The sequence below is a fragment of the Gossypium hirsutum genome, chromosome D08 (genome assembly GCF_007990345.1).
Source record: "Gossypium hirsutum isolate 1008001.06 chromosome D08, Gossypium_hirsutum_v2.1, whole genome shotgun sequence".
Lineage (NCBI taxonomy): Eukaryota > Viridiplantae > Streptophyta > Magnoliopsida > Malvales > Malvaceae > Gossypium > Gossypium hirsutum.
Window position 1 is genome coordinate 2762887 of NC_053444.1, and position 25930 is coordinate 2788816.

The 25930-nt window shown below is 34.2% G+C and overlaps 4 protein-coding genes across 4 annotated transcripts; 3 read left to right on the forward strand and 1 right to left on the reverse strand.

Moving 5' to 3' along the window:
- Positions 1 to 341: 341 nt before the first annotated feature.
- On the forward strand, positions 342 to 5382 carry LOC107919244 (glutathione S-transferase U16). The gene is made up of 2 exons (XM_016848743.2): positions 342 to 709; positions 4759 to 5382. The coding sequence occupies exons 1-2, from the start codon at positions 389 to 391 to the stop codon at positions 5158 to 5160; spliced, it is 723 nt and encodes a 240-aa protein (XP_016704232.2). The 5' UTR covers positions 342 to 388; the 3' UTR covers positions 5161 to 5382.
- Positions 5383 to 5968: 586 nt separating this feature from the next.
- Positions 5969 to 9101, forward strand: LOC107918476 (ribonuclease 3-like protein 2). Its single transcript, XM_016848046.2, has 4 exons — positions 5969 to 6610; positions 7620 to 7766; positions 7937 to 8067; positions 8395 to 9101. Exons 1-4 carry the CDS (start codon positions 6104 to 6106, stop codon positions 8567 to 8569), a joined length of 960 nt encoding a protein of 319 aa, XP_016703535.1. The 5' UTR covers positions 5969 to 6103; the 3' UTR covers positions 8570 to 9101.
- An 11870-nt stretch (positions 9102 to 20971) lies between these two features.
- LOC107918284 (ethylene-responsive transcription factor 3) lies at positions 20972 to 22224 on the forward strand. Its single transcript, XM_041099502.1, has one exon. The coding sequence runs from the start codon at positions 21323 to 21325 to the stop codon at positions 21998 to 22000; it is 678 nt and encodes a 225-aa protein (XP_040955436.1). The 5' UTR covers positions 20972 to 21322; the 3' UTR covers positions 22001 to 22224.
- A 1328-nt stretch (positions 22225 to 23552) lies between these two features.
- Positions 23553 to 25712, reverse strand: LOC121220200 (E3 ubiquitin-protein ligase MBR1). The gene is made up of 5 exons (XM_041099504.1): positions 24521 to 25712; positions 24338 to 24388; positions 24174 to 24272; positions 23899 to 24063; positions 23553 to 23808 (listed from the first exon to the last, which is right to left on the reverse strand). The coding sequence occupies exons 1-5, from the start codon at positions 25253 to 25255 to the stop codon at positions 23650 to 23652; spliced, it is 1209 nt and encodes a 402-aa protein (XP_040955438.1). The 5' UTR covers positions 25256 to 25712; the 3' UTR covers positions 23553 to 23649.
- Between the last annotated feature and the right edge of the window lie 218 nt (positions 25713 to 25930).

Consider the following 25930-nt stretch of genomic DNA (forward strand, 5'->3'; position numbering starts at 1 on the left):
CTTTTTTCAACAATGACAAAATTAATATTTTCCCCTAATTTGAAAATTCTATGCAATATTTTTCCCCTCATTTGAAATTTTGCATGCTTCTACCAATCTTTTAACAAGACAATGTCAAGATATGGTTTAATGAAATATATCTCGTAAAATTAACAAATATTTTTCCAACAATGACAAAATTAATATTTTTCCCTACTTTGAAATATATATATGCAATACTTTTCCTCTCATTTGAAATTTTGCATGCCTCTACCAATCTTCCTCAAAAGTCAAAGACCCTCATCTATAAATACATTATGTTCTAACGTAACGTTGCTTGTGAGCCAATTTTATTATTGGTTTCTACGTAGGTTTTTTTTTTTTGTTTTAGAGAGAAGAAAGAACATTAATGGGAAAGAGTGAGGTGAAGCTTTTAGGTGCATGGCCAAGCCCCTTTATGTTGAGGGTGAGAATTGCTCTTCACCTCAAATCTATCAACTACGAGTTCATTGAGGTAGATTTGTTGGGACCGAAAAGTGAGTTGGTTCTTAAATCCAACCCTATTTATAAGAAAATCCCAGTCCTGTTTCATGATGGTAACACCATCCTTGAGTCTCAAACCATTCTTCAGTACATCGATGAAGTTTGGCCTAATGCCCCTTCCATTCTTCCTTCTGATGCCGCTCAACGAGCTGATTCTCGATTTTGGGTTGCTTATTTTGATGATAAGGTTTGTTTATGTAACATTGATGATCTTAGATGGTGTGTCTTCAATAAATTTATGCTAGGTTTGGTGGAAATTTTTTTTCACATATTTTAAGACACGAGTTAACAATAAATTAATTTTATTTGCTCATGCTTTTTTTTCAATAAAGGGGAGGAAGTTTTTTTTTTACTTTTATTATAAATTTACTCATATTTTTAATTTCAATTAGTTTAAATTTGTACTAATTATTTTTTATGTTATGACTAATTATTTTAATGCCTATGAAAACTTGTGGTTAACTTTTTCTGTTAATGACAATAAAAATACCATGAAGATCTCTGTACTATCACTTGGATTGTATTTTGCACTAAAAAAATAGGCAAACTAATCCTTATACATTAGATTAAAGAGCAAATTGAAATAACTAGACAATGACATGTAGCATGTGACATGCCAAGTGTTCCTCATACTGACATATACAGACCGATTTTTAACAGCATAAATGCATGAAAATTTTCATATAGAAGGATCAGTTTACTCTTTGATTTAATAGACATGGTTTAATTCGCCCATTTTTTAGTAGAGAGTAAAATGCAATCTGACTCCTAGTGTCACGGACCGCAGTTCAAAGCCCGTGACAAGCGCACCAAATGCATCCAATGGAGGTCTGTTGCTCAGATGGGGATCATTTGGCCTACGAGAACTGGCCCGATTCAAAGAGCTGTTGGACAGGCCTGTCACATTGAAGCCTGATGGGCCCGATAATGAAGATAGGACTAAGTAGTCTTAGAAGTTCTAATTGTACACAACTTCTAATTCTGTAAAGTTAGAGTCCTAATTGAATACAGCTTTTAATTGTAGCCATCGGTTTTGGGGGAGCTCAACTATAAATAGAGAGCCTCCCCCTCATTTGTACTCACTCCTGAATTGTTTCATTATTCTTTGTGAATAAGAATTGAGAGCATTTACTCAAACTTTTCTCTCAAGCGTTCTTGCTTTTGTTCATCTTTCAAAGATCGTTCTTAATTCGTTCTTCCGCTGTTCTTCGTGAAAACAAAAAGGGAATTCTGTTGAATCCTTTATTGTTGCGAGTTGAGCTGACTTAGGCGTTTTTACGGTTGAATCCATTATCGGTGGAAGTTAGGCTGACTTAGGCGTTTTTAAGCCAAGAAACTGCCTAAGGCCGCACGGATGGGTGGGAAAACTCCAAGTCCGTGACAAGTGGTATCCGAGCCAAGGTTTGAACCAAGTAATATTCGAGTTGTTGGTTCAAAGGCACCGTTGGGATGTCGAAAGAAGAGTTTGAACAAAGGTGGGCGAGGAAGTCTTTGAGGGAGACAATATCGGCAGTAGAGGAACGCGTGGGTAAACTCGAGGGATCCATGGCGGATGTAAAGGAGGCACTCGATGGGGTCGAGGATCGCATAACAAACTGGGAGGAGCAGTCCAGAGACTATGTAAAGATGTCTCTTGATTCCACCATGGACAAGGTAAACGAGTTGTTTAATTCACACAGGGATAAGCTGTCGGAAAGGAATGATGCTCTCGAGGCCATGATGATGGCTTTGAAGGAGGAAACAATGGCCACGACGAAGGCTTTGAGCACAAGAATAGAGGAGCTCGAGGGAGAGCTGTCCTTGTGTCAAGCAGCCGTGGGGAAAGGAGTGGCAAATGCAGCACTCAGTAATGAGGATGTCCCAAAGCCGAAAGAGTTTGTGGGGACAAGGTCTGCATGCGATGTGGACAATTTCTTGTGGAGGATGGAAAACTACTTCCGTGCCAAAGGCATCATGGAGGATGCGGTTAAGGTAAACACTGCTTCAATGTTTCTTACTGACATTGCGCTTTTATGGTGGCGAGGTAGGACCACAGATAAAAGGCAAGGTGAGATTGGGACGTGGCAAGAGTTCCAATGCGAGTTGAAGGGACAGTTTTACCCAGAATTTGCCGAGGAAGAAGCTCGGGCAAAGTTGCAAGAGATAATGCAACGGGGCACAGTGAGGGAGTATGTTCAAGAGTTCAAGGAACTCATGCTCCAAATTTCAGATGTGACCGATGAAGAAGCATTGCTTGCTTTTCAAAAGGGATTGAAGCCGGGGGTCAGATAGGAGGTGGAACAAAGAGGTGTCCAAAAACTGTCGGAAGCCATGACGGTAGTTGAGTCCGTGGTGAAGCTTGGTCTAGGGAAAGACAAGCTTGGGTCTTCCAAGTCCGATGGAAGGGGCGTATGTGAAATGGATCACAAGGAAGATAGAGTTAATGGCAATGACAACGGCGACAATGGTGGTAATGGGAAACCACGAGTTGGGAAGAAGAAACCCAAGAGGAAAAAGGGACAAGCTAAAATGCTTTCTCTGCGACGGTCCACACATGTTGAAAAAATGTTTGAAGAAATCCGCGCTTAAGGAGAAGCCGGTGGGTAAGGCCTTGGTACTTGGTTCGAGCGCAAGGGGTGTCGAAGCCAAGGAGGCCGAAAGCGAGAAGAAGCCAGTGGAGTGCTTCTTGTGTCATGGTCCGCATAGGTTGCGGAAGTGTCCGAAGAAGTCTGTCATCGAGGGGAACGATGGAGCAGACAATGAGCCCAAGAAGCTTGGTTCGAGCAAGGAAAAAGCCAAAGCCAAGAGGGCAAAGAGGAGCAAAAAGAAGCAAGTTAAGTGCTTCTTGTGCCGTGGTCCGCATGAGTTGCGGAACTGTCCAAAACAAGCCGGAGTCGAAAGAAACGCAACGTCTGAGCTTGGTGAGTCGTCGAAGGGGCTTCCACCTAAGGAAGAGGTGAGTTTGTCATCTAACTTAGCGGATAAAGTTGCGATGAAAACAGTGAAGCTGGACCAATGAGGCTCAAGTTGAGTGAAGTATCAGAGTTAGCCGAGTCATCGACAAGGCTTCCACCTATGGGAAAGGTAGGTGGTGCATCAGACTTTAAAGAAAAAGAAGCGATGCATGTGGGACAGTTGACCAGAGTAAATGCGACAAGTAGGACGGCTCGAGTTAAGAAGCGACAGAAGCCGAGGCAAGAATCCCAAAGAAAGGGAAAAGCTAAGGCGACGAGACGAGACCGAGGCGAATCAAGTCAGTGCCATTCAGAAGTCGCAACGAGGGCGTTGCGAGAATGGGTGGGGGAGAATGTCACGGACCGCAGTTCAAAGCCCGTGACAAGCGCACCAAATGCATCCAATGGAGGTCTGTTGCTCAGATGGGGATCATTTGGCCTACGAGAACTGGCCCGATTCAAAGAGCTGTTGGACAGGCCTGTCACATTGAAGCCTGATGGGCCCGATAATGAAGATAGGACTAAGTAGTCTTAGAAGTTCTAATTGTACACAACTTCTAATTCTGTAAAGTTAGAGTCCTAATTGAATACAGCTTTTAATTGTAGCCATCGGTTTTGGGGGAGCTCAACTATAAATAGAGAGCCTCCCCCTCATTTGTACTCACTCCTGAATTGTTTCATTATTCTTTGTGAATAAGAATTGAGAGCATTTACTCAAACTTTTCTCTCAAGCGTTCTTGCTTTTGTTCATCTTTCAAAGATCGTTCTTAATTCGTTCTTCCGCTGTTCTTCGTGAAAACAAAAAGGGAATTCTGTTGAATCCTTTATTGTTGCGAGTTGAGCTGACTTAGGCGTTTTTACGGTTGAATCCATTATCGGTGGAAGTTAGGCTGACTTAGGCGTTTTTAAGCCAAGAAACTGCCTAAGGCCGCACGGATGGGTGGGAAAACTCCAAGTCCGTGACACTAGTACATGGGCCACTATGATACTTTTACCGTTAGTGACTTATCTATGGCTCTTTGATCTAATATATTTGATTGAGTTGATGTCACATATTAACCAAGTTTAACTCAATTGTAAAATTATCAAAAACCCATTTCTTATACAAAGTAACAAATATTATTTTGATAGTATTTATATCATTTTATAGTTTGATAAATCTAAATATATATATATTTATATACAGATGATAAAAATTATAATATTTAAACCCAAAACATCTTAGCTTTTTCTATATCAATTTTATTGTTTTAATCACAATCATATTTAATATTTATATTAATTTTTTATAAATTTGTTACAGCTCGTCCCCGCCTTGATAATAGCATTGGCCGCTAAGTCAAAAGATACAAAAAACGCAGCAATAGCCGAACTGGAACAAGGGCTGGTGCATTTGGAAGAAGCAGCCTCGACAAAGTTGAGCAAAGGGAAAGCTTTGTTCGGTGGGGAAAATCTTGGGTACATGGACATTGCATTGGGTCCTTTCTTGGTCTGGATTGGGATCATAGAGAAGCTTAATGGGGTCAAGCTGCTCAACGAAACCAACACGCCATCGTTGCTTCGTTGGGCTGACAGCTTCTTTTCTCATGCAGTCGTGAAGACTATTTTTCCTGAAGCTGAAAAGCTTATAGAATTTGCTATGAAGCTTATACCTGTCTTGAGAGCTAGGCCTGAGCTAAGGTTGCTGCTCGGAATTAGTGATTAATCAGCGAGGATATTACCGAGTTAATAAATTTTGAAGGTTTGTAATGTTGGGTCACTGTTGTGCTTTGAATTTATAGACTAATTAATGTACTGTTTAATAAGCAAGGATGTATTAGAGGTCCATAGTGATTATTTTTAATTGTTCTTGGTCTATTGTATTATTTCGAGTTGAAATGTGTTTCAATATTTGATATGTAATAATAAGATAAAATTATTTGTATTATGATTTAGGGTATTAATTTTTTTCGACTAAAAAAAATTGCTGTCTAATTCCAACCAATAGTTTCCTTTTATCAATATAGGATAAGATGCATTATTCATATCAAATTAATTGATATATAAGGTTTATTAGTCAGTGTTAGTGTAGTAATAAAACATATTACGTTCGTTTGAAGAGAATATAGATTCAAACTTAGGAGATACTATTATTGAAGTAAATAACTATGAACCCTGAACATGAATAGTAATTATGAATGGTAAAAGCACCATGAAGATCTTTATATTAAGAGTTGAATTATATTTTACCTTCACTATTAAAAAAATTGGTAAATTAATTTTTGTACAAATTGTTCTTTCTATTAAAAAATTTATCAATTTTTACGGTTAAAAACTAGTTAATTCATGTGCACTAGTATAAAGTACACATAGCACACCATATATTATTTGTTTAGTTATTCTATCAACTATGCCAATTTTAAACAGTAAAAATAAACAATTTAAAAAAAAATCAATTCACACTTTAATATAAAATATTTTTTAAATAAAGTGATAAAACCCCAGCTGTATTTTTAAAAAAAAAAAGCAGCTAATTTCAAAGTAAAAAAAGTATGGTATGTCTGTCTTTGGAATAGCTTTATTTTCTACCAAAAACCTACTTTCTGCTAAATTATTGGGATTGCTTGGATTCTAAGCGAAGTCTCATTATTCGATCACTGTACTTCACCATGGAACACCACTACACCCAACTCGACGACGGCGCCTCCGCCGACGTCAAACCGGCGTCTAATTTCGGAGCGGCGGTTTTGACGGTGCTCCTAGCTTTGCTTTTACAAATATTTTGGCGTTGCTGTCGCTCAATTTGCCGTAATCATGTCAAGAAATACAAGTTTTCTTCTTCTTCCGCCGCCGCTAACATGGACGGGTCGACAATCGCCGCCGTGGAGAAGATCCTTAAATACACGTTTAAAGACAAAAGACTCCTGAAAGAAGCCTTGACGCACTCTTCGTGCCGCGAAGACATGTCGTACGAAAGACTGAAGTTCATTGGGGACGCGGCGCTCGGCTTGGCTGTTGCTACCTATTTCTTCTGTTGGGAACCGCGACTGAACCCTGACCAGCTTACGCTGCTCCGAACAAAAAGTGTAAGCAACGAGAGACTGGCGCTCGTGGCGGCTAGGCATGAGCTTGACCGGTTCGTCAGGAGCAAAGACACTGCTCCTCTTAACCGCAATGTAAGCAGAAACTGTTAATTCTCCTCCAATTTTCAGTCTTTTTTTCTATGTTTATTCACTTTTTTTACATAAATACCTTTTATTGTTTTAAAACATAATTTAATAATTTAATAAAATTTGTACACGAGAATTTGCTTTAAAGGGTATTAAACTCCATAATTTTCGATATGAATTATTCAAAAATTTTGAAAATTTTGAAAAATTATCGAATTAATCTGATTTTTTTTAAATTTATTAGATTAAGTTGATTTTAAAGAGAGAAGAAAAACACGTCCAAAGGTTCTTGACAGCTTACAATAAGTTTTCTTATCCTTATATATAATATATAAGCCGTCCTGTGTTAGTATTTGTTAGGTCTAGTTTTTTTATTCAATTTAATTAGATGTTAATTTAATATAAATAAACCATAATTATGTAAACCTATTTATAATATATAATTTAATTTAATGTAAAATTTTCCGATTTGTTAGAAAAAGACTTTTAGCTGGGCACGCTTTCTCGCTCAATCAGCAAAGCGTGTCCAGTTCTTTCTCTATCCACGATTTGTTTAGGGTTTCTTTTAGCTTTTTAGGGTTAGAATTTAGAGGTTATTTTGAAGATTTTTGTTTAGGGTTTGTAATGGTTTTTAAAATTTGGGGTTTAAGATTTAGGAAATTATTATTTTAGGATTTTTAAAAAAATTTTTTTAACATTTTTATATATTTTTTAGAATTTTTTTATGATATTTATATTTGGTGGAAAATATAAATTTTAGAACTATTTTCAGTAAATGTGACAGTAACGCGCGTCCAACTGGAGGCGTTTTCTTGTCAAATATGTTGAGATGCATTTTCCTTCTCTCTCCAAAATCAATCTAATATGATAAATTTCGAAAAACACGACCTAATCCAATAATTTTTCAAAATTTTCAGCATTTTGGGTAATTCACTCTCGGTAGAGTTATATAATTTCAATTAATCAAAATGTAATCCATTAAGCCCATGATATATATATCTTATATTGGCTGAAGGTTAGGGAGTATGTAAAGGCAGTTAAACAAGGAGATGATCATAAAAACTTGACAGTTCGAAGTCCAGATATTTTGGCTGATATTGTCGAAGCTCTAGCCGGTGCTGTCTATTTGGATCTCAATTTTGATCTCACCAAGCTGTGGACGGTACGGTTCTTTCGTTTATTCTTTATTCGGTTAATATAATTTTTGACCCTGCAGTTCAAGGACCAAAAACTATATTATCCCTTTCTGAGTGGGGACTGCAAGCATGCAACACCACATGCATGGAGATTAGTTCATCATCTAATGTACACTTTATATGATGATATTGGCAGATATTTAAGGATGTATTAATGATAGATGAAATTACGGTGCCCAACGATTTTGAATCTTCTGAGATTATTGGAGCACAAACTGAGCTATATGGATTATGTGGCAAGAGAAACTGGGGAAAACCAGTTTACAGGTTGCATATATATAAAGATTTTTACTCTTTATATTTTTATTTTGAGGAATTTAATCTCTCTACTTTTTAAATTTTTAATCTCTCTACTTTCTAAATTTTAAAATGCAAGTTCAATTGTTAACACGGTTAAGTTTATTGGTGACCCACTTGGTAAAACCTGAATTTAACAAAATATTATTAACTGTGTTAACAGTTAGACCTGGATATAGGGACTAAATTCCGAATTTACAAAGGGAATAGGAACTTTTGGCATATCTTATTTTATTTTTTTTCCCTGAAAAATATCCAATCATTTGTGTCCTTTGCCTTGGTGTTTTGTACTTACAGCCTAGTGAAAGCTGAACGTTGCCAATACGAAATGAAATATGTATATTCAGTTGAAGTTGAAACAGACGATGGTGTTTGCCGCCACAAGGGTGATGAAAAATCAACCCCAAAGGATGCCCGTAACTCTGCTGCTTACCTTTTGCTTCGTTCCCTGCAACAATTTTCTATTATATGAGTCTCTTAGATCATATCTATGGGGTATATGAATAATGTTATCAAATTTGGGTGAGTGTCGAATATGAATTACATATCCGTTACTGTTATACACCATTCGAAAATTGATATCCTCGTGTACTCATATTGGTACATACGTGTTGGATTTTACTATAGAAGCAACATATATTGGCAATTTAGGCAGCTTTAGATTGCGACTTTGATGTTGTGGTACCTTTGGATAGTAAATTTGTAGTCTGAAAATTTCTGATCGTTGAGCAATGATGGTTCTTGAACCAAGAAAACAGTTTTTTTTTCCCCTTTAAACCCAACGAACCATAGTTGTATTTGTAATTGAGGGATAAATCATTCCGGAGGTATATGGATTGTGTGATTGGTTCGATTTTGTCGTTTCAAATATGCTTATTGATCAGGGTGGGCGTCAATTCATCCATCGATCTCTTGATTAGAATGTAAATTGTTGGCCTGTTTTATACCATCTGTACACCATATACTTTAATTTCATTTTATGTTATTTGGCGATGTTTATAGAATCAGATCTATGGTTGAATCAATCTAACCACTTATTTTAACTTGATTAGCTTATCTAGTTCAAGTTAAATAAATTATTAAAAAAATATAAAACTATATTCAACCGTTTCACGGATTATCCAGGTTTTGCCTTATGTACCAACCAGCTCAATTTGAACAACTTTGCACAAACACTTTAGTTTGATTTATGCTATTTCAGGTTTTCCTTTCAAAAATAAAAGATTAAACTCAACTATTAGTACATATATTATGTTGTAAGTTGTGGATTTAATCTTTATACTTTAATTTTGTTATTTTTAGATTTTTTAATTTTAGAATTTTAAAATTTTAATCATGATCGAATGTTAGCTATTAAATTCCTAGGTAAATTATATAGATAGTCACTCAACTATTTTTTTTTCATTTTAGGCACTCAAAATAAAAAGAAAATTGCAATTTAAGCACCCATGTTACATATTTCAATCATTTTGGTCACTCTTGTTAAAATCACAAACGACAACCTGACGTGGTAGATAAAAAAATTAGTATCATAATAAATTTTGTCATCAACTTCTACATATTATATCTATTTAGTCATAATTTTAAAATATTATCAATTTTATCCTAATTTAAAAATCCCCCATCCCTCTCCCCCACCGGACCTCTCCCTCCATTTTTCCTCATTCCATGAAAAAACTCAAGGTTGAGGCATCCTCTGAAATTTACAAAAGCAATTTAACAAGGCATTATAACATTAGGATTACATGCTACGTTTTTCATCCAATGATCCTACATTTCTATATCCATCAATTAAGGACAATATCCGATAATAAGCCAATCTATTTCATTTGTCCCCAAAAAAAAAAAACATATACTTGCAAAGTGTCCAATTCGCCTTCTTTGCGTATACTATCTATGACTATATACAACTAGGTGATACCACCCTTTGTCTCAACAAAATGAGTACCTTGAGGATATGACTAGAATCAAAGTGCATTCTATCATAAAACAAAATAATGCACAAATATACAATAAAATTCACTTATATGCCAAAATCCTTTTTTAGGTTTTCGCCCATGTGAAGTATTCCTGTGTTAATTGAGTAACATGTTTTAAACTAGAATCTTAGATTGGTGTCAAGCTCATATGAAACAAAATTACAATCCTCTGATCATTCCATTGGTCTTGCCAAATGATTTTACACCCAAATTTCTTATTTAAATCATCTAAAAAATTGTTGTTATTACTATTATATTTGGTCCCAAATGGGAACCTTATCACGTAGAGTGCAAAAAAAAAAAAAGAGAAAAAAAATAAAAGTGTAGGTAATAGGAGAGTTATAGGATGGTGGAAATAAAATAGGGTATGAGAAATTTGAAAGAAAAGAAGAAAATGGTTGAGGTTTTTAAAAAGAAAAACATGGTAGTAAACAAAATAATGGAATACTTGAAATTGCAACTAAATAATTTTCGTCTCCAAAAGCAGCAGTAGCAGAGAGGGAGAGGGAATGGGACGGTGGTGGGGGGAGGGGGTGCAACATCCCGATACTTGACTCGATCATCAGATCCGAGCTACAGGATGCCATATTCGTTGTCGAAGCAACTACGATAATTACATTCAATTACATATTATTAAACATTTAAATATAAGTATCACATGTGTATAATACGATATATAATCATTTTTGGGTCATACGCGAGCTTACGAAAGCTCTTTTGTTACCCTAAGATTGAAATAGAACCAAATTGTAAAGATTCCAAAGTATGGGGTTGACGTCGCGACTTTGGGGGTTCTTTGTCGCGGTTGCGACGCAGCAAACTGACTTGGCTCATCGCGGCATTGAAAGTATGTTATGCAACGTAACTCTCTGTTTAATCTCATCACGATATTGAGAGGACGTTGTCGCAATATGATCGACTATTTCCCAAAGGTCCAATTTGGTACAAGTTGGAATAACCTAAAATAACACATAAACATTCAATTACAGTCAATTCAACAACATATCAAGTATATTCAAACCAAAATATGTCAAAATGGTACCTCATGATAACATTAATCAACCAATTTCCAAATCGACATTTATGATACAAAACTGACTTAAACCCTAGGTACATCCAAAATACTAATAAAAAAAGAACTTTACAAACATTGATGTGTCGGAGATCGCTTATTGGATGCTGGAATCACTTCTCGTAATCTCGAAATGTACCTATACCTGCGCATAGAAAAACAAACTGTGTGCTAGCGATAAAGCTCAGTGGTATTTCCATGATTCAAGTCAATAAACACGCAAGTTTAACTGATGCATACATCTAATTCAAACTCAATATACAACCTATTCTCATGCAATTTCATGTCAAAAACTTCTATTACTACTTAAGTATACATATATTCATTCTTATACACCAATTCACTAAGAATGCACCTACATTTGCCTTTTCTCATTCATTGCATATAGTATTTAACTAATTCATATTGAGAACTATAGGCATACATATATTATTTCATCTATCATCATCAACATATATATAATTTTATGCCAACATTTCAACCATTTCTGAGGCTATTGGCTCATTATTATTCAATTGGCCCTTAAGGCTCGTTTTCAACTCATTTCGCATAATCTTTCACATGCTGTCGAAATTCACACTTCAGTTCACATACCATTTAATCAATTCATGTTTTATAACAATATTAACCAGACACGGACTTAGAACGGATATGCGGATCCGTCACCCCGGGTTGTCTGACAATGATTATGCTAAATGTAACACCCCTTACTCGTGTTCCTTGCCGAAACAGAGTATGAGGTATTACTAGAACTCAAACACTTATAAATTTCTTTTTTTATAAAAAAATTCGGCAGTATTTTTGCTTGTTTTTACATAAAACTCCCTGCAACTTTCCAAAAACAATTTCAAACAACTTCAATATTTCCAACCAATTACAGATATATGTTCAGACATAATTTTTCCATTAATAATCACCAACATATTAAACCGAACAATACTATATATATATATTTATACCACATCACATAAAGTCATCTTTACATGCCATATTTCAAAAATATTAATTACAAAATACCCAAAAAGTTGATGATAGTGTGGATGATTTCCTGACTTCGTCCAAATTCTGAGCTGGCTTATGTCACTATAATCAAGGGAAAATAAAATTGAGTAAGCATATAGCTTAGTAAGTAAACATATGACAAATAAATAAATTCCTCACATGATTACATAGTAACATTATTTTAATCATACATAAATTTCAAGGTTCGTTTAATTTCCAGCAAACTGTCTTTCTGTGTCACAGATGCAAATTTATTTTTATCTGGAGCTACAGGACTCCAAATTAAGTTCCGTAAATTTTCCCCAAAACTAGACTCTTATAAATTTCCACCATAAAATTTTTAGAATTTTTTATTTAGCCAATTAGTACAGTTTATTCTTTAAAAATTTCCCTATTTCACTGCCCGATGGTTCTGACCTCCCTTTACTAAAATTTAATTAACTCCCTGTAAAAAATTATAAAAATGTTCTTGTTTGTTTCTATTAAAAATATACTCATTAAGGAATCCAGAATATAAATTTCAGACCATAATTATTTTTGTACAATTTTTGGTGATTTTCCAAACTTGGAATAGGGGATTTCGAAATCAATCCAACCCTGTCTCAAATAAATTCAAATATCCCCAAATATACAACTCTTTTGCTTGCTCTGTTTCTTTTATATGAAAATAGACTCATTCAGCTTCAATTTCATATATTATTCAACCTCTAATTCATTTTCCACCATTTATGGTGATTTTTCAAAGTTTCCCAACTACTGTTGTTCAAAACAGTTTTGTATTTAAATTGTTTCTTTTGTATTTTTTATATTTCCTCCCATCTTATACATGGGTCGATTAAGTATCAAACCCAATATTCCTCCCATAAACTTGTCCACCACATATAAATATTCACTTTCCCAATTTACTCGTTGAATACTCGGAATGTTAACCGTTATCGGTGGATTCAGCACTTAGCAACCACCAGTGATTCGGGGAATCAGCACTTAGCAACCCCTTTCTCATTCAAAGATATGGTGGAATCAGCACTTAGCAACCACCAATGATTCGGAGAATCAGCACTTAGCAACCCCTTAGGGGAATCAGCACTTAGCAACCCCCTTCACATTTAAAATACGGTGGGATCAACACTTAGCAACCACCAATGAATCGGGGAATCAGCACTTAGCAATCCCTTGAGGGAATCAACACTTAGCAACCCCCTTTATATTCAAAGATACGGTGGAATCAGCACTTAGCATCCACCAATGAGTCGGGGAATCAGAACTTAGCAACCCCTTGGGGAAATCAGAACTTAGTAACCCCCTTTATATTCAATGTACTCCGGATTATTCCGAGTGTTCAACCGGAACCCATATTTTCAACATTTTACCACATTTCCCAACTTAACCACATTTTTAGGATCTTGCCGAATATTTATTCTATGTTCTATTAAATCCCAACATATATTGAATAATATCAAAATAATGCATTAAATCACATGTTTACTTACCTCGGTGCAAAATATCGTAATTTTGCAATTTACTCCACTATCTTCTCTTTTCCCTGTTTGAGGTAGTCTTCTCGTCTTTCTTGATCTATAATAGCAAATTTAACTCATTTAATATTCACATTTAATAAAATAGTCCTCCACCCAACTTTTTGAAAAATAACAATTTTGCCCCCAAACTTTTACATATTTACACTTTTGTCCCTAAGCTCGAAAATTAAAATTCATCTCTTATTCTTATGTTTTATGACATGCTGAACAATTTTCCCTTCTATGACAACATCAAATTCTCACTCTAACACACACTTTTGAACATTAGGTATTTTTACCGATTATGTCAATTTACCCGTTTTCGTTTAAAATCGCTTAGCAAAAGTTGTTTAACATAATTTCTAACTTCATATTCCACCATAAAACAGCAAAATAAACACTTTTCACCTATGGTTATTTTTCCAAATATAAACCCTAGGTTAAATTATTGCTAGAATAAGCTAAATTAAGTTACTAGGACTCCAAAAATGTAAAGAACATTAAAAACGGGGCTTGGAATCACTTACTATTAAGCTTGGAAGCTTAAAAACCCTAACTATGGCTTCCCCCTTGCTGATTTCGTTCACCATGAAGAAGATGAGCACATTTTGCCATCTTTTTCCCTTTTTAATTCTTTTTATTACTAAATGACTAAAATGCCCCCATTTAAAAAATCTATTTCACTCATTTCTTATGTCTATTTTTGTCCATCAATTAACTAATGGTATAATTACCATATAAGGACCCCCAATTTATAATTTCATAACAATTAGACACTTCTAACATGTAGAACTCAACTTTTACACTTTTTACAATTTAGTCCTTTTGACTAAATTGAGTGCCCAAACGTCGAAATTTTCGAACGAAATTTTTACGAAATTTTTCTGTGAAATTGTAGACCATAAAAATATAATGATAATCATATTTTCTCTCGTCGGATTTGTGGTCCCGAAACCACTATTCCGACTAGGCCCAGAATCGGGCTATTACAATTCTCCCCCCTTAAGGATTTTCGTCCCCGAAAATCTTACCGAAAAAGAGGTTTGGGTATTGTTTCCTCATAACTTCCTCCAGTTCCCACGTAGCCTCTTCCATTCCATGTTTTTGCCACAACACTTTCACTAAGGCTACACTTTTATTCTTTAACTGTTTGACCTCTCGAGCCAGAATCTTTATCGGTTCCTCCTCATAAATCATATTTGGTCGAACTTCAATCTCTGTAGGAGAAACTATATCTGAAGGATCCAAACGATAGCGTCGCAACATCGATACATGAAATACATTATGTATCATTTCCAACTCTGCCGGTAAAGCTAACCGATAAGCTACAGGTCCAATTCTTTCAATAACTTCATACGGTCCAATAAAACGTGGACTCAATTTGCCTTTACGACCAAATCTTAGAATCTTCTTCCATGGAGATACTTTCAAGAACACTTTATCACCCACTTGAAACTCAATTTCTTTCCTCTTTAAATCCGCATATGACTTTTGCCGATCTGAAGCAGCTTTTAAACAATCACGGATTATTTTCACTTTTTCTTCAGTTTCTTTCACCAAGTCAATTCCATGAATCCGGTTTTCACCGAGTTCTGTCTAATATAAAGGAGTTCTACACTTATGCCCATATAATGCTTCATATGGTGCCATTCGTATACTTGACTGATAGCTATTGTTGTAAGCAAATTCAGCCAATGGTAGATATTGCTCCCAACTGCCTTCAAATTCTAAAATACAACACCGGAGCATGTCTTCAAGAACTTGAATCACTCTTTCTGATTGCTCGTCAGTTTGCGGATGGAACGCAGTACTAAAGTTCAATTTTGTACCCAAAGCTTTCTGCAACTTTATCCAAAACCTCAATGTAAACCTCAGATCTCTATCTGATATAATAGACTTAAGCACCCCGTGTAATCTCACTATTTCAGCAACATAGAACTCCGCCAACCTATCAAGTGAGTAATCAATGCGTAACGGAATGAAATGGGCTGACTTTGTCAGTCTATCAACAATTACCCAAATAGCATCCTTCTTCTTTGGAGTTAAAGGCAATCATGTCACAAAATCCATCGTGATACTGTCCCACTTCCACTCTGGAATCATTACCGGCTGAAGTAAACGCGATGGTACTTGATGCTCAGCTTTCACTTGTTGACCATAAAAATATAATGATAATCATATTTTCTCTCGTCGAATTTGTGGTCCCGAAACCACTGTTCTGACTAGGCCTAGAATCGGGCTATTACACTAAACATGTACATACTGCTACACTAGGTTGCCCGGCAATGATGGCTTTCACAATTTGATTATCTTGTCATCCCAGGTTGCCCGAAAAAGATGGTTTGCAATCAATATCTCAACCCTGTGGCATATCAACTATATCCAAACTAGTCCGAATAGTTAATAAGTAACTAATTTCTAAATTAGTTATATATTCCAATTCATGAATCACTATTTTAAATGCATCAATATTTCATCATTTCAACTCATCATATAACATGTTTCAACACAATTTCACACCAATTATTGTATATCCATTAAAACATGTTATTTTGTATTCTATTCAATTTAGTCCATATCTCGATATCCAATCTCAATCATAACAATTCAAACCAAGTGACCATTTTCAACTCACCTAAATATCATATAATACGAAATAACATGAATATACAATAATTAAATTTATTCTGAATCATAGAAATACAAACTAAAAGCTTGTGTCACTCGTGTCAACTATTGCCTTTCCCTTCCCTCTCGACGGTTCAGCATTGTCTTTAGGTATGAATGATAATTCAACAATGACACAATATCAAATTCCATCCAAATCACATTCAAATACCAAACATATTTTTCAATTTATTCAATTTAGTCCCTAAACTTGGGACAAACATAACTTTCAATCTAAAGCTTCGGATTGAAATTCGATTTCACATGTATTCATTAGGGACCTCATATTTTTTATTCCTACCAAAATTTTATAATATTTTTTCATTTTATTCAATTTGGTCCTTGTACTAAACTAACAATTGCTTTGCAATTTAGTCCTTTTCATAATCTAAGCTTAATTCCTATCAATTTCACACCTAATTCACCCAATTCTCAACAATGAAAACTTTCTAAAACTTTAAAAGTTTATCAATTTGGTACATGGGCTAGCTAAATTAAGCTCTCATGATCTCAAATCTATAAAAGTTACAAGAAAAATGACTTAGTTTTCTTACCAATTTAGTGGTCGAATATTGGATCAACTTAAAGTTATCTTCTTTGATTTGTTTCTATGCATGGACGGTAAGAGATGAGGAAAGTGATGACATTTTCCCACTAACTTTCCTTATTTATACCGTAATTGATCTTAATTAACATATTTAATCATGTTTTATTTACTTAATTTACTTTTAATTTTAAACTAATTGCCTATCATCATTACCATCCACTAATACATGCCAAATTTTGGTTTATTTACCATTTTTATCTTTTAGATAATTGCTATCTAAGTCCTCAAACCTTTTTCTAATTAAAATCTATAGTGATTATTCTTTTACAATTTAGTCCCTAGTCCTTAATTAACCACAATTTTGGCTAAATTACTTAACTAAATTTCAATTAATCTATATTCTAACTCCGTAAATATCCCTATTTTATATTTATGGATTCGGTTTACATAAATGAAATCCCAAAACTGCATTTTCTGACACAACTAGAAATCGGGGGAGAGGAACGGGGGTGGAGGATTTTGAAATTAGGATCAAATTGAGAATATTTATAAATGTTAAGGGATTTTTTAAAATTATGACTGAATTGATATAATATGTAAAATTTGAGGGATAAATTTGTTATTATACCAATTTCTAGTTGCCACATTAGCTTATCGTTTGTGATTTTAACGAGAGTGACCAAAATGACCGAACTATGTAACATGAGTGCTTAAATTGCAAAATTTTTATTTTGGATGCCTAAAATGAAAATTTTTATAGTTGGGTGACTATCTGTGTAGATTACTCTAAATTCATTAAGTTAAATTATGCTATTTACAAATTTGATGCGACAAACATATTATCGCATGTATAATGTCATTTCAGCTTATTATTTTCACATGTTACACAAAAAGCCAGTTAATATATATAGATTTAATGAATGTCGTCGTATTGAGACTAAGATTTTGAAATTCGAAAAATATAGCAACCGAGAATAATCCAATTGGAAAACATGAACTAAAATCTATAATTTTAGGCATAATACAAGACTAATAGCAGAAGTTAACCAAACTGATTTAATTATTACCGTTTAGTCAGAACTAAAAATCAAAAATCAAAAAGTATAGAGATTAGAATTAATCATTTCAAAAATTACAAGATTAAAATTGATCAAATTAAAGTACAAATATTAAATCCATAATTTATGTAAAATATTGGGTCTAATAGCAGAATTTAACCAAAATAAAATAGTTGAGTAACGTGCAAAAAAGAATCTATCCATTTACGTTATACTAAACATTTCAAAATCCAATTATTGTATACGCAAAACTTTTCTTTTTCATTAATTCCTTTAAGTTTAATAAATCAATATCGTTTATAAACAAAAAAAAATTAAATTAAATTAAAGATTTAGGTGATGTGGGATAGATTTTTTTACAGAAAATATATTATAGTTTTCAATTTTTTACAATATTTTTGTTAGTGGAGAGTAAGAAGTACCATATTAATTTACATTCTTGTCCACAATCTTAATTTATATCGGGAATCGAATTATATTTTGTCCTCTTTGTTTTTATATATTAGACTAAAGAGTAAATAAGTCTTTTTGTTAAAAATTTCATCCTTTTTTACTATTAAAAACTAGTTATTATATGTCTGAATGAGATACACGTGGCATGCCACGTGTAACTGTTTGGTTATTTTGTCAGTCAAGTCAGTTTTTAACGGTAGAAATCGATGAAATTTTTAACAGACAAGATTAGTTTGATTTTTAATCTAATGTACAGGGACTAATTTACCCATTTTTTGAGTAAAATGGGTCAAATGTAATCTGACTTTTAGTCTAGGGGTTTCAATAGTACTTTTACCTTTTCTGACCCATTAAGACTTGTGTTAACTATATTTTTTTTGTCAGTAAAATTAGCATGAAGGCTCTTGTATTAGGAGTTGGTTGCATTTTGCCCCATTTACTTAAAAAACTGAACAAGTTAATCATTGTATGTTTTATCAAAGAGCAAACTAATTTTTCTGTTAAAAATTGATTCATGTACATCTGCTGAGGTACACGTGACACATCATGCATTACTATTTGGTTATTCCATCATTCACATCATTTTTTAACAGTACAAATGGATGAAGTTTTTAACAGAAATGACTCATTTACTCTTTAATTTAATATATAGAGACTAATTTATTTATTTTTAGTAAAAGAACAAAAAAACAACTTGACTCAATGATACTTTTACCTTTTTTCTTCTCGGTTCCTTTTTACTTTTTGGTTAATTCATTGTAAAACAAGAATTTGTATAAGGAAATGTAAATACAAAACTATCCTTAAATTTTAATCTAAACAAAATTGTAAATATAATGAAAATTGAAAATTGTTTTGAGAGGATTCGAATTTATAAACATTATTTATTTAAGTAATTTAATTTGAAGATTATTTGTAATGTTAAAAAAATCCAGTTATTAGTCGATTCAGTCTTAGCTTGATTGATATGGGTATTATTGTCAATGCAAGATGACATAGGTTCGAATGCACTGAAGCGCATTATCCTCCCATTTATGGGTTGGGGGGCTAAGGGTAGTTCTAGGCATTGCATCAAAAAGAGTCAAATATTTTTTTAATGTAAATGTTAACTAAACATTAATTTTTTTTAACAATATTGGTGTTGTAAACTGTATAATAGTCCACATGTACCTCATATTGTCATGATATTATTTGTATTATATGCCACATCGACAAGTAATTTTAAAAATATAAAATATTCAAAAATTAAAAATTAAAAATTAAAAACAACTATAAAAAGAAGTTTATAAATTAAAAAAAAATGAAGTACATATAGATTGTCGTGCAAACTACTATGTTTAAAAATTTAATGTTTTAGTCAGTATTATCGTTAAAAAAATAACAATTCAACTATTTTTGAAAGGTTGATGGTCAAATTTAGCTCAAAAAAAAGAATAACGGCCAAATTGACAAAAATTGTAAATATTAAAGATTGCATTTATCATTATGCAATTTTTTAAGTACATAAGGATAAACTATCCCGTAGTCCCTCAAAATAGGGTTTATTCTTATTTTGATCACCCATTTTTTTTTTGTTAATTTGATCAACCTAAAAAAGAAATTGATCAAATTAGTGACTTCACCATTAAAATGGTAACAAAAGACTAATCGTGCATTTTCACATAATTTTTTGGGTGACCGAAATAAGAATGACTCCTATTTAATGTGACTAATCGGATAGTTTATTCTAATTTTAGAGTGGGGAAATTTATCTACATATGCTGGAAAAAAAATTATTTGAGAAACTAAATCATTTTTTTTAAATTTATCGATCTATGTTGTTTTTGGAAAGAAAAAATAAAATGCATCGTACAGGGCGCATTTTCACTGATCTAGTAGAGAAAGCGTGCCCTGTTGGACGCGTTTTCTTCTCTTTCCTAAAAGCACGTCCTACGTGACGCGTTTTCTCTGGCAGACCAATGAACACGCGCCCAGTAAGACAAGTTTCTTTTCTAAAAATTATTTTGTTTAAAATAAAATGAAAGGATTTAGACCATTTTTATTTAATTTTTTTTTTGGAATTTGGAATTTAAAATAAAAAACCGAGAATTGAAATTTGAGAATAACAAATCAAAAACAAGAAATTGAGAATCAAATTGTAAAAATTGAGAGTTGAGAATTGAATTGAAAAAATTAGAATTGGTCGTTGGAGTCCCATAGCCGTTGGGATTTCTGCCTATTGGCAAATGTTACCATTGGATAGAACGCATTTTAATTGATCCGCCAAAGAAAACGCACTACGTAGGACGCATTTTCTTTTCTCTCTCTAAAAACAACATAGATTGAGAAATTTTCAGAAAAAATGACATGGTTACTCAATTTGTTTATTTATTTCGGCATATATAGATAAATTACCTTTAGATTGACTGATTTAATCAACTTTTTTTTTTAAGTGACCAAATTAATCAAGAAAATTAAAATAATCGAAATATGAACAATACCTATTTAAAATGACTAACTACATAACTTACCCTGAAATAAAACACAATCCTAATCTAATAAATAAATAAGCAAAGTAAAAATCTTTTTTTTTTTAAATCAAGAATTCTTTTTTTTTTTAAAACCATACTGAAATTAATATAATTTGTGTAAAAGAGAAGATTATGACATCCCTTCTTCCTTCCCCTCTTCCATATTTTATTTTTATTTTTTTTCATTTTAATCCCTTTTTTTTCAGTTTCTTAAATATATAAAATATGGGCCTATCGATCTGATGAGTTTACTTTTTTGATCTATATAATTTTTTTAAAAATCTCTAATCTTCTTCATCAAACCCTTTTGTATTGATATAACAATTTTGCTATTCTTTCAGTCTTTGAAATTTAAAAGATCTGATTTTTCATTACCTTTTGGAAAGAATTGGGTGAAGATTTAACTTCCGATTATTTCCGATGAGGAAAGGGAGAGGAGCCGCCGCGGCTGCCGATACAACGATGAAACCGGCGGTAGAAGCCAACGGATCGGTAGAAGAACAAAGGTACAGAGGTGTTAGGAAAAGACCATGGGGAAGATTTGCAGCGGAGATTAGAGATCCCTTGAAAAAAACTAGGGTTTGGCTAGGGACCTTCGATTCGGCCGAAGAAGCTGCTCGAGCCTACGATGCGGCGGCGATTACCCTCCGTGGAAACAAAGCGAAAACGAATTTCCCTTTTAATTCCTCCGATTTCCCTGCTTTCGGAATAGATCGTCATCATCGTCGGAACAACGAAGGCTTTATCGCCGACGGCCACCGGTTACATCAGACGGGCGGCGATTATGAAGATCCGGAAGTGAACCCGCAGAGACCGGCGAGGAGCAGCATGAGTAGCTCGGTGGAGTCGTTTAGTGGTCCGAGACCTACCCAACCACCACGAAAACCATCAGATTTCGAGGCGGTTTCGACGAGGAAATACCACCCCAAGATGCCGCGGATGGCGCCGGAGGATTGTCGTAGTGACTGTGATTCGTCGTCGTCGGTTTTCGATAACGGGGATGATGATAACGTGTCGTCTTCGCGTCGGAAATTCTTGCCTTTCGATCTCAATTTTCCACCGTTGGATGAAGTCGATGATCTCACGTTATGTCTCTGATCAACGGTAACGATCAATTTATCAAATCCTTATGATTTAAGATGAAATAGTACGATTTCCCTTTGCTATTTATCAAATGATAAAGATCATTGTTGTTTTAGAAATATGATCATGAATTTAGGGTTTTCGATATTCATATCTCAGTCTGATTATCCGATCTTCTTTTTTGTATAAAACAATTTGTCTAATTCAATCCCTCAAAACAAAAAATGGGTCTTTGATTCTACGATCTATTAATGCATTTCCTTTCAATTTTACTATGAATCTTTCTGCATCAGCAAATCTTATAACTTTCAATTCAAATAAATTTTCCTGCTGTCATTTATAAGAAAATTTAAACATTCAAATTACAAATTTGCTAAACATAATTGATTTTCTGGCAAGGAGAAATTTTTTTTTATTTATTGGATTTTTTGGTGACTTTAATTACATAATCAAATGATAAAAAAAAACTAGTTCATCACATAGTATCAAATTTTAAGCAGGTTAAAATAGATAAAATTAAGTTTCAAATTAAATTTTTACATGACTTTAAATCAGAATATTACAATACAGAATGTTGGAGTAATTATAAAGTAAAATTGAATTATTGTAAAAAAATTTACAATTTAGATATCATAAATGAAAAGCTCACTTACTACAATTACACATGACGAGGCTTAAAAGCTCTCAAATTACTTTTGTCAACAAAAAAAACACAAAAACCAAATTTCAGGCCTCATTTACGATTCTTAATGTTTTTCACATGGATAAAATAATTATAGCTTTTACGATTTCTTGTTAATAGATGTGTGTTTGTAAATTGAAATTCTCGATACAAAGATTTGAAAATTTTTCTCATCTCGTGTCTTGATGCATTTTTTACTTATATTGAGCGTTTATAACTGTTTAGGATAAATTTTAATCATTGAAAACATTGATTTTGAACTTAAAAACACTTCCAAAGCTTTAAGGTGTAATATTTTTCTTCAAAAACCACATCACAAATACTACACCCGAATTGGAAGAGTGCGGTTATCTCTTGAGAAAAGTGCGATACCTCTCGAGTAGGATCCGATACTTGGGTTAAAAGGTGTTGTACCTCTTGAGAAGGTGTTATACATATGTGCCTTTTTACATACTAACAGCACGTTTGGTTCGCTGTATTGGATTAGAGGTGTATTGGATTAGAGGTGTAATGGAATAGAGGTGTAATGGAAAAGCTGTGTAATAGCAAATCAACTGTTTGGTTGAATGTAATAGAATAGAGGCGTAATAGTAATCCTGTGTTTGGTTGAGTGTAATAGAGGTGTAATAGCATAATGAAAAAATTAAAATGACTAGAATACCCTTAGCAGAAATTTGTTTTAGTAAATGATTATTGTTATTGTTATTTAAATTTTAATAAGATTATTATTATCAATAATAAATAATTTAATCATATTTAAACATAATTATTATTAAATATATTTTAATTAAAATATATAATTTAATAAAATTCTTAATAATTAGCATAAATTTGTTTTGGTAAATTATTATTGTTATTGTTATTTAAATTTTAATAAGATTAATATCAATAATAAATAATTTAATCATATTTGTACAAAAGAAGATCCATCAATTTGTACAAAAGAAGAAGAGCCTCTTTGCCTTCTTTCTTTGGCTGTTCCTCAATCATGAGGTGAATGAAGAAGATTGTGTGGCTTCTCTGCTGATGCTTTGCAGATAGGGCACCAGTTCTTCACCCGCAGCCACTGCTGTACGCATGCCACGTGATACCTATGCTCGCACTGCAACCTCCCTACTTCATCTCCATTCACGTACTCTTCCTGCAAATGTGCAAAATCATCCCATTCCATACATAGATGAGTAGAAGAAATGAAAAAGCATGATAGTGGAAAGTAATATAGGAAAAGTACCTGACATATGCTGCATTTTACATCATCCTTTTCACCCTCATAGCTCACATTTGCAAACTCCGAAGATGCCGTGTCATAGATGCTTTTTTTGAGGCATTTCGACAATGCTTCTTCCGATAGCCCAGTGCTCACATTACCCATCCTCTCTTCTAGAGCTAGTAATTCCTGTCATGATAGCAGCATAAAGCTTACGGTGTGGTTCAACTTTAACAAGCATGTAACCCAGAAAATAAAACATATATACTTAGCACTGACATAGCAAAACAAAAACAAACCTCATATGACATATTATCTATATCCAGTCTCATGTCTCTATGCTGGTCATAAAAGTCTAGGCCATTAAGGAACAAGCTGGTCTCTAGAACAAGTAATTGCTGCAACACAGGAACAGAAATCAGCAAAAGAACCAGGCAAAGCACGATGGTTCGAGACTAGGTACCTCATATGTCAACTCTTCATCTTGTTCGATCCTCTTAAGTGCTAATAATACCTGCATAAACATGGAACAGATGATTTGAGACATATTAATGGGTAAAAGCTAATTGCAACAAAGAAACAATGAAAAATGAGAAAGTTCTAAATCTGAGCTAGGACTGCAGGCTGAGATATACTGTTAATATACCTCTGCAATACCATCCATATTGTAGCGCCGGAAGCTATCTTGGTTCACTAAGGTGCGGTTAACGCCAACTTCTGAAGGACTAGACTGCATGATACTGTGCAAACCCTCACTTATACTACCTGCTTGACTATAAGGACTAACAAGAGTGGAGACAGTTTCTGTGGAAACAGGAGCATTCAAATCGTTAGGTATATCAGATTGAGGAACTAGCGGCATGACTACGGAGGACTGGTTCAAACTTAAACTATTTCCATTTGTTTGGTTAGGAGGTCTGCCTCTAACATAACTACTGTTTGACCTCCGAGTCCTAACTGAAGAAGCGACATTGCTGTCCCTGTTAGGAGGCCAATTCCTGGCTCGTCTTGAATCAGAAATAGAAACACCATGGCCAGAACTGTTGTTTCGCCCCTCCAAAGATGACCCACTCAACTTATTCCCCCTGGCTGAGGAACTAGCCTCTTCATCAGAGTTCCTCTTTTTTACCATGTCTTTCTTTTTGCTAAGGCTTGAATCTGAGGACGAACAACCCGTCAGGACAACATCAGAAATAGAGCTACATCTTAGATTTCTCAAACCATACTTGCTTGTGTTGGAACGAGATGCCTGGGAAGTACTTTGAGATGCCAAAGTAACAGATGGACTGGCCAGAGTCTCCTGGTTGCCCAACCCAGCTCTCTGAATAAATTTTCTCCTTGGTCTCGCGTTTGACACTACACTAGAGCTTCCCACTTCCATCACTGTAACATCCCTAGAATCAGCATCCTCAGCTTCATGATGCAGACCTCTTTGAATCTTTCCTGGTGGAGGAATGAGCTCAGACACTTCTGGCTCGTCCTGAATGCTACTAGTTTCAGATGAATCTGTTTCCAGATGAGATGGAAGCTTTTTCTGAGGACAGAATAATCAACGGAAGCAGTGGGAAATGGGAGGAGAAAATGATTAGGACGGAAGAGGAGAGGGTCGGGTAGGGAGGGAGGGTAAAACAGAGAGATGGGGAGGGAGGCCGGAAGTAATAGCTAATACAGCGATTTGGGAAGGGATTGGAAAACACGGGAATTTGGGGGTTAGGGGCGTAACCGATTACGCGCGTAATACCTATTACAGCGAACCAAACGCCGGAATAGGGGCGTAATGTAATACGCACGTAATCGGGGCGTAATGAATTGGGTAATACGGCGAACCAAACACAGTGTAACTTCTTAGCACCGTATCTTTATACTTCTGTGTTTTTCTACACTAAATTTTAAGTACTGCACCTTACCTAACCTAAAAACACTTAAAAAAGTATTCTTAAAAATTATTTTTCAAGCTTTAAAATGACTTAAAAATATAATATATAAAATTTATCTTAAAAAAAAATAGATAAATCACTTTGATATAAAACCATAATTGAACTTGTTTAGATCTAGT